Source organism: Loa loa, assembly GCF_000183805.2.
Source record: "Loa loa unplaced genomic scaffold supercont3.531, whole genome shotgun sequence".
In the NCBI taxonomy this organism is placed as follows: domain Eukaryota; kingdom Metazoa; phylum Nematoda; class Chromadorea; order Rhabditida; family Onchocercidae; genus Loa; species Loa loa.
This window is the reverse complement of record NW_018108711.1, coordinates 16,762-26,840: the sequence shown is the minus strand read 5'-3', so window position 1 is coordinate 26,840 and position 10,079 is coordinate 16,762. Positions and strand designations below refer to the sequence as shown.

General features: G+C 31.2%; 2 protein-coding genes across 2 annotated transcripts; one reads left to right on the top strand and one right to left on the bottom strand.

The window, feature by feature from the left end:
* Nucleotides 1-7,319: 7,319 nt before the first annotated feature.
* Nucleotides 7,320-7,877, bottom strand: LOAG_08961 (hypothetical protein; the record flags this gene model as incomplete). Its single annotated transcript, XM_003144491.2, has 1 exon — nucleotides 7,320-7,877. The coding sequence occupies one exon, from the start codon at nucleotides 7,875-7,877 to the stop codon at nucleotides 7,320-7,322; it is 558 nt and encodes a 185-aa protein (XP_003144539.2).
* A 152-nt stretch (nucleotides 7,878-8,029) lies between these two features.
* LOAG_08960 (hypothetical protein) lies at nucleotides 8,030-8,721 on the top strand (the record flags this gene model as incomplete). Its single annotated transcript, XM_003144490.1, is given in 4 exon segments — nucleotides 8,030-8,083; nucleotides 8,098-8,228; nucleotides 8,294-8,399; nucleotides 8,662-8,721. 4 exon segments carry the CDS (start codon nucleotides 8,030-8,032, stop codon nucleotides 8,719-8,721), a joined length of 351 nt encoding a protein of 116 aa, XP_003144538.1.
* Nucleotides 8,722-10,079: the final 1,358 nt, after the last annotated feature.

Here is a 10,079-nt window from a genome sequence, read left to right as displayed (position 1 = left end):
TAAATGATTCCTTGAAATTCTCACGTAAGTACTATAGTGAAGATTGCTTTTTTTTCTGAATCACAAATGCAAATAATTTGAAAAAGCACCAGAAATTAAAATACAACAACTTTGTTGTCGTATTTGTTGCAATCTCATATACTTAGCAATGAACAATTGCTTGGAGATATAGTTTTAATCTTTTCAATATTATATGATTTGCATAAATTTTGGAATAAAGTCTATTTTAAGTTAATTATTTAATTAATTTATGTATCAGCAGTAACAATTAAAGCTTCAAATTCGCAACAACATATGAAATCCTGAGGAATGGGACTTAATGATAGATGATAGGAATCTGAAATCAGTGTCAATAACAAGGCAGAAAGTCCAATCTTTATCAAATTGTTACAATTTCTTGGTCAACGGTTTTATACGTTATCGCAAGTCTTAACCGTTGGCATATCAATTATATACGACAACTAATTAATTTAAAGTGTTACTGAATGCATGGATTCCACTATTTCTAATTTAAATGTATTAATTTTTTCACAGAATAAAACGATAAAATATCCCATACAATTAGAATTAAAATATTGAGGAAAAATATTGAAAAAATGGTCTGTGAAGGAACAAATTTACATTTAACTGTTTGGATTAAATTTAAAGCGTCCAAATCAATAAAATTATTTCAGGAAAACTTGAAATGGTAATGAATTCCCATTTTCATCAATTAGTCACAAACAAAAGAGATGCAGAGGATGATGATGAAGAAAATGGCAAAAATGAAAGTCAACCAGCAATAAGTATTTATTAAAGTTTAGAGAAAAATTCCGAATAACTTATGAACAAAACACATGATATACTTCATTAACTGTTTATATATTCTCAACAAATTGCGTTCTTTATCAATAATTTGTCAAAAATTACGCTTCCAATCGAAGAATTGCAGTAGAGAATCTATTTAATCCTATGAAATTTATCAAATCCGAAATGATCAACGATTGGTAAAAATAAAGATGGAAGCAAAAGTTGTACGCAATCTCTTTAAATTTAAATATAATGTTAAATTAAATCCCCTAAAAATTTTCGTTGTCGTTCTTACGTAAAATTGTCTAATTTCTTTACTATTTGTCACATGTCGAGGATTATAAATCGATTGGCAAGCTTGTTGTCAAGTAGCAAGCAACGCATTAATTGATATATCACTTGAAAGTTGGGAAAAAGGGAAGAAGTTTTAGCTAGCAAATAGCCTAATTAATTGTTTCTTCTGCATTGCATTGTTTTAGTTGTCTAAGTTTGTCCAATATTTTGATTTTCCTAATGAATTTTCCAAGATAATATTCCGCTATAACTTAGCTAAACAGTCTAATTTAGCCAAATAAACATTTATTTCCGCCCGTTCAATTCTATCCACTCTTATGCAGAAGGAAGAAAACGACAAAACAAACGAAAATTTCGTTAGCCAAAAGAAAGATAAACTTTTTCCATTCACAACAACTTTCGCAAGATCAAAGAACAAAGTCATCAAAAGCTTCTTTTTCATTTAAAAAAAATGACGAGAACGACTAGATGATATGATATCTTTTGCCATAATCATTTTACATTCATTATCCCTGATTTTATCAGCTACTATCTATCTGTTGAATAAATTATCAGATACTGAACTTTTTACATCACATCATATTGCATTTTTCTGCTCACCTTTCCTGTTAGGGAATTGTATTGGATTGAATCGATTAATAAGTATTTTTCTACCATTTTTTCCAATACATAATTGTATTGCGAAGTAATAATTACGAATGAAAAGAATTCTTCCATTGCCGAATTGGAAATTAGAAGTAATTTGATTTCTTCTAACTATTAAATATCAATATAAACAAGTAATTTGACTTCTTTTAACTATTAAATATCAATTTGAACAAGTAATTTGATTTCTTCTAACTATTAAATATCAATTTAAATTTCTAGTACGGTATTTTTGATATTAGTTGGATATGGTAACACATATCGAATAAAAAGGTATTTCATGCAAACAATCCCATACATCCATTAGATCATATCACAAGGACAAAAACATTTTTCTGATTAAGAGTCATTCTACGGGTCAACTGTACTGAACTAAATAATAAAGTGATTTTATGTTGAGTGAAAAAAATTATGTAGAAAATTATCGATTTCAGAAATATTTTTAAAAATTTTAATGATAAAGTTGATTTCTTTTACGGTATATTTTTACAGGCATTCTAAACAGACTATTTGTGATTGCCGTTTTCTGCTTGAATGAAAATTTCTTGTGTGTTAGAAGGGCCTAGATGGATATCTGGTAGGCCATTGATTTAAATCGGTGAGGAAGTGTTTTGGTGGACCCAAGGCTCGGCTCCATTAATACTTTTTCAATGGTCAATTAGAAAAATTTTATGGAATTGAGGAAATTTTGAAACTGTGCTTTCGAGTGTTTCTGTTAAAATGCTTTCCAATTTCATTCCTTTTCAGATAAGATACATCGCTCAAAAATATTCTATTATTTATCAATAGTAACTGACGAGAAAATCTGCTATGTTCAGACAGATGGGTGACATTTGGGTGATGAATTATCTTTGATATGATTGATATAATCCAAAAATGGTAATGAAAAAGTGACACAATGAGATTTAAGGAAATGCAAAAGAGAAAAGTTGCTGTTGATTTAGTATCATTTTTATATAGAAGATGAAAGTCAAGCAATAATGAGTGATGAAGTTGAAAAAGTCGTGAACTGGAAAATATGAGTTATGTGTAGTTTGGTACTTGCTTCATTTGTCAGAATAGAATTCATTTGTCAGAATCATTTGTCAGATTAGTGCAAAAGAAGGACTGAAATATCGGCTTTTTCATAAATCACTTTCTCACTCCTCATGACATCATTTCTTCAGGTAATACATGATTTTACAAACTTGATAAATCCTTTAAAAGTTGAATATCCTCATCTTCATCATAATATCTTGACTGGCCGAACAAAAAACCGAAAAAGAGTGTGAAAATGATTACTCTCGAAAAGCGAACAGTGCTGATAATCTTCAGAACCGATCGCCAACTTGTGGCACACAAAAAAAACAAGATAAAATATCCATTCGAATGGCCTAATTTGAGAAATGGAAGAAATAAAATTCAAAATTCCATAGGGAATTCAAAAAAGCGAAGCTATCCATTTGGAATGATTAGCCTAGTTGCAATTTCATATTAGCCATCAATCACGAAAAGATGATTAAAAATAGGTTGATGAAATGCTTATCAAAAAAAGAAGCGAAGCATTTCTGATGTATGAATGGAAAAGGTTAGTTAAACAACAATGAAGCAAATATAGACAGAAAGTTGGAAAAGGTTGGACTTATGGATGGATAGCTTGCTACTAATATCATCATTTTGTTAGATTCTAAGGGCCCTCTTTCTATATAGGGCTAGGGTAAAAATGATAAAAACACAAGAGGAAAACATTCATCATTTGGCTTTCTAGGCTCTTTGTCATTTTATTCTTGTCCGTAAACTGCAAACTCGATAATAACAACAGAAGGCAGGCGCATGTACTACTCTAAGCCATAGCTGAAAATGCTCTGGCTCGGCTGCCTCTTATGTTAAATACAAATAAACGTTCGCCGTACTTCAATTCTGCCAGAATAAGACCATTATTGCACTTACAAATTCATCACATTTATTCAACTGACGCAGGGAGGGCCTCATACTTTATGTATTTGCTGGGCAGTTTTTGTTTAAAATTTCAAACTTCTAGATAGTTGGACAGATTTGACAATAAAACGAAAGAGTGAAGTAATAAAACTTGAAAAGAATAAGAAACTTACTATAACACTTTTAAACGAACCCTTTTAGTTGAATTTAAAAGTATGAAAAGTAAAAATTTAGCGTGAACTTTCCATTTATTAATAAACTTACTAATGAGATAACTTTAATGTTCTATGTGGGCCATTGTAGAAGCGATACGAACTAAAAATGTAAGATAAACGGAAATTTTTTTTTTGGAGTCAAAAAATACTGCAAATAACGACACACTTCATGATTAGAATTATCGAGACATGATTAAAAGTATTTGAATTGTGATAGAAAAATAACCATACCCACTAGGCCTTCCTTTCTTTCATTTATTGATTAAGGCTATCTCTTTCCCAACTGAAAGACTATTCATTCTTTTTTAAATAGCCCAGCTAGTGTTAGGCTAGAGGAATTGTGCACAAACATGTATATCGTAGAGCAATTTAATTAGCTTGAAAATCTCATATTTAAGGCCACCTTGCATGATTGCATATGTAAGTTATCGTATCTTTTCATAATATCACTTGCACTGGAGACAAATGATCTAGCATAATGTTCTTCAAGTACAGATGATTTGAATTTAACAGTTTGTAAAATATATTTACGTTGTAAAAAAAATTTTTAGAACACTTCAACGCAAAGAATTCACAACTGGGCAAAAGTATTTGTGGAAGGACAAATTCCATCTCGGTAAAATACCCGAAATGTCCGAGACATTGAAATTAATCGACTATCAATAAATAAGAAGAAAACCAAATAAAAAATTATCCAAATAGAAACATACAATGGTCATAACTGATTAATAACAATTATTCCTTGCTTAAATATGAATATAATAATACCATTCCTTAATTATGACAAAAGAAAAAGAAAAACATTGAAACTTAGAGGAACTGTCAAAGATTCCCTTTCTTAATCAATGTAGAATGGAAGAAAGATCACAAGGAATTTTTAAGTTGCACTTAAAATAAGTATTTAGAATAATTATCAACTATCACCAGCATGAAGCAATCACTAATTGTTAGTAGCACGGAATGATCATTAATTATCACTAGTTGATTTATCAACTCATTAGCTGATTAATTAATAATAAGATGGATTAACGAGGTTATCGTATCGCATAGCATATTGCTTTCGCCAGTGATTTGTTGATTATCGATAATCTTTTAAGCATTGTAATTTAAAAGGAATGGTGATAATAAACCTTAACATCACTAACTGACCAGTGCAATCGCTGACCATATTGCTTATTATTCTCATTCTCGTCAAATTTCTTGTTGAAATTTTGTTCTGCTTGATCTTTAATTCATCAGCTTAAGACAAAAAATACACCCAGAGAGAATACGATTATAACTTTACAGCATGTAATACAACACATACTTATTCAACATCACCTTTATGAGTTTGGGAATCACAAAGAAGGACTATGAATGAAGACAGGTAAGTGCTAATAGTGATTTGAGACTGAGACAGATAAGTGCTAACAGTGATTTGAAATCAATGATTTGAGGTAAGTGCTAACAGTAATTTGAGATTCTTCATAAGCGTATCTCGAACTATCACTGAATCATCTATGTGGTGATAAGAGTTATTCAGATAATGAATGATATTTGTGTTAGTGATTTGAAACTCTTCATTTCGAATTATCATTAAATCATCCTGCAATGTATGAAATCAGTCGATAATGCGTGGTGAAAACGAAATATTTGTCATCTGTCAGCAGAGAATAAATGAATGAATTATTCGGAAGATGTCATGATATAGCGAACTTTGACTCAAAATATCGCTAAGCTTCTGCGGTTAGTTTGCGACCATTAAAAAATTATTGCAAATAATGAATGACATTTTAATTAATTAGTTTTAATCATATGCACACAACATTATTTCCTTATAAGATACTGTTTAGAATTTATGCTTGAAAATTTCATCTGCTATACAGTTCAGTAATTTGAAAAATTTAGAATTTCAAAAAAACTTAAAAGAGAAATGACCTCTTTTTCAAAGTAATATTTGGATTGGCTACTAGGAGCTCTGTGATCTATGAACAAAGTTCAGAGTGGCATCTTCATTCCCTTCCTCATATGTACGGTGGATCGAAGTGTTGTGAAAGTTTTTGAAATATTATGTGTAGACACAGTCGAATGTTGATTGACGACGGTTTATTGATAGACGGAGAAATATTATACGTTACAAAGGACAACTGGATTGCAGAAATTCCTGAACTTGTAGAACGACTTTGCTGTGGAATGATTTATGTGTAATCCTTTACATAGTGAAAGTTTATTTACAACAATCCAAGAAGTAAAAATCAATGACCCCTTTTATGACCTGAAGTTCTTTACAATAGCCTACATTGACCTGAGATCCTTTACAACATGTTAACACTGACCTCAAACATGATAGTCAACATGGGTTGATTTGCGACACCTTACAACATGATTTGTACTACATATCTATACAATATCAACTTTATTTTTATATAAAAAGTATTTCGGTTTTTACTGACATAAAGATCCGTTGATGGAAAAAAAAAAGAAGTCACACTTTTGGGTCTGATTCGTTTAGCACATTTTATTTGAAACGTTTTTCGACCGCTTCCTTTGTTAGATGTTTGAAGTACGAAATAGGTCTCTCTAGGTCCTGAATACGAGCATTATAATAATGACCTTCTCTCTTTCTGTTTGGAGAACTAATCGTTGTCGTTCGATTCAGTGGGACTCGTTGTGGGTAACTCTTTCAAGCGCTTCGACTTTTAACGCTTGGAAAACATAGCTTCATTAAAATTTTCACATTTGCGGCATGCAAATATGCATGATCAATTGGTGCATGCTGAAAAAGATAGATATTGTCTTTATATACTGGCTTTGGTTTTTATAAGTTGTGCTAACAGATTGTATGAATAGTTTTTGAAATTGAAAGTTTGCTAGAAAGAAAGGAAATTCAATCGGATGAAAGTATTAATAAGAAATTTGATTACACTGAAGTATGAAAAGAAAGAAAACTAAGGAATCAATATTGATATTAATGGGAATGCTTAGAAAGTATAAAATGAAGCGGAACAAACATTCGTTATTCCATGTTTTCTAATCATATGAGTTTTGATGTTATTCTTTGAATAAGTTGAGCTTCTATCGCATTTTCTACAGAAATACAATGGCACATTCAAATGGACCATTCGCACATGACAAGGTAACTTCGAACTGTGTACTTCCTTGTTGCATAACTTACAAACCTGAGAAAAGATTTTCTAAATTTTAAATAAACCTGAAAGAAAGAATTCTTTCTTTCTTGGTTGATAAGAACATTAGTATTGTCTTAGTAGAATTAAGAATCAGTTCTTGATTGATGAAGGGATAGAATGATAGAATGGGAAGAAAACTAACTCATTCATTCAGAGAAATTAGTAACCAGCTTTTTTTTTATTGGCACTTTTTTTATAAGCTTTCGGAACAAAACAGATGTATAAATAGAATACTAGCTTTGTTGTCTTCTTAATCTTTCATAATCGATTCTATTCAACAAATTTTGAAAATTCAAAAAACTCCGCTTACGTGAGTGTTTCTGGGTCTTTGTTCTCGTTGCTGATTAAGTTGGTGTAGTAATGTTTCTTGTTCTTGTTGCTGATTAAGTTGTTGATATAGTTTTTCTTGTTGGTTTATTCGTTGCAGTTGTAACACCCATTCCAGAAACGGATAGCGAGGTGAAACGGTAAATTGACTAGCCAAGGTTGACTGAATGCAATGTAACCACAAACTGTTGTTGTTAAGCAAGAAAGTATTTGCTGCTGACATAGCAGAACCGGATCCGTACGTTCCAGTGTTGCCATTAGTCACAGTTCCAAATGAGGGCATATTATTAACTTTAAGGGTGCACTCCGTTGAAAATTCCTCGACAACACCTTCACCCGCCTCACCTCCACAGCAGCTTAGCTCGATTTTGATTATAGAAAATAATTGAAAAATGCCTAAAAGCTTGAAATGATTAATTTCGAATATTTTAAACTCATTTTCAAATATATCATGCGCATGACGATATCGTCGGATGAATGTCTCCCATACTGTAAGAACAATAAATGGTACGTTCATTATCATATTTCACTACAATGATACAAATAATCACTAGTTACGTAAAAACGAAGCAGTTATAAATCTACAGTAAGTAAGTGATAACGTCGAATGCGACAGAGATGAATATATTGCGGGAAATTATTGCTATAGTAGTATTAAGGATAGAAAATTATGTAATGGACATGCAATATCTTCGATGTTGGATGACAAGTGTCCTTATAGGTCTAATAGTAATACGTTTTAGATAATCCTGGTTGACTTACTTGTTTATAAAATCGGCTACTGTACCACTGTTAATCAAACTTTTGTTAGATATGTGAAAGAGTTTTGCATAACCGTAACATTAACTGTTAGAACTGTGATGGTCATTACGAAGTGTAATCGGGAAAGAAAGAGGATTGATTTAGTGTTGGGTTAGAAATAATCAATATAATTTATAGAATAGCTACTAATGAACAAAATACCTGGCCAAGATATACTGCAAGATTTTTACGTCGGGCGCTGAATTACGAGCGCTCCCCTCGTTTTAATAGTAATGGTTTGATGGTTAACCATATTGGTTTTTTACTTATCCTATGAGTTAGAAACCTCTGAACATACACTGTTTGAATTGGTCGAAATCATCATTCCTCGATGCATTTCTAAGCTTCTTATGTGTTCAGAGTCTTCTAACATTATTCCTTCGAATATTTCTACGATTACAAACAATATCTGACATTGAAGGAATAGTAAGTTTAGCCATTAGAATTCTGCTTTTGTCTGTGCCCCAGTAATGATACATACCTATCTAACTTTATTTATTTTACAGAAAACATCACGTCATCCTACACATGATACGTACAATCTAAATGGTACCGTCACCACATAAGAATAAAGCGATACTTAAGAAATACTTCATTTTATTTATTTATATTTCAGTTCAGCTTTGAACATTTGTAGAATGTTTTAATACTGTTTGTTTTTTTTGTACCTGCAACGATTAGTTTATGAACTAGTAGAAGTGGCATCATTGCAAAACACCGGAAGTGATAGATGCCAAGTGATACAAAGTTGAATCAATGATAGTACATGCGAAGTGATATCCAACGTATCACATTCAACTTCCATGTTTTGCAATGCAGCTATGTTAAACTACAGCCCAATCCTTGTACTTATTTACAGAATTATCGTCGCTTGTTTTAATGTACTTGCCGTCGCTTGTTTTAATGTACTTGCCGTTTTGATAATGGTCATTTCTGATAATGGTCATCCTGGATGGTTCGCTTGACCACGCCAAGAAAAAACAAAAAACACGCTTAACAGATTTTTGAGTACAATTCTTTTTTGCTAGCACGTGCTAAACATCTTCGAACTCCGACCCTACTTCTTACTTGAACTCAAACTCTGATTTCATATTCGTTCGAATCTTGACCTCACTAGTGCACCAACTGTACCACACAGCTTTGGCACGAGTGATTTGCGTAGGCAATCCGGACGCAATTACTGACACTTCTGTATTATAAACAGTTCAATAACGGCAGTCTTTTAATCGATTGATGTATTCACGGATCAACTTAAAAGACCTATCGTGGTGGATTAGATGAATTAACTGATACAAGATCAGTAGTTTATAGTTCAGTGGTTTGGTGAATTGAGTACATCCAAAATAAATTGATTTATCATATGCTATCAAAAAATGCACATGCAATTAATTTCCAAACACGGTCGGTTTAATAAAATGAAAAATTAAAATCGCTGGAATGTCAACCAGAATGTATATATGTGTGTGGGTGTGAAGTTATCAAAATAGGTGGGAATGAGAAAACAAACTGATTTATCAAACATAAAATAAACAATCAGTGACGATGTGGAGAATAACTAAAAACATTTTTAACATAACAATAGTTCTTGCACTAATGCAGTTATTAAACTTACTCTTCCAATGAATGAAAAAAATTTTAATTAAGTGCAAGTTCCGAGTGTGGTAGGATAATCAATAGCACAGTCAACGATATGATTAATTCGTGTATCATTTTTATGAAAGTGATTGGAACTATAATTTTTTTCAGTGCTGTTCTCTGAGGTAAGTGTAAGTTCGAAATCAAAACATGTGTAATAGTAATAGTAATAAAAATAAAAATAAAAATAATAATAATAATAATAATAATAATAATAATAATAATAATAATAATAATAATAATAATAATAATAAAATAATAATAATAATGATAATAATATAATAATATA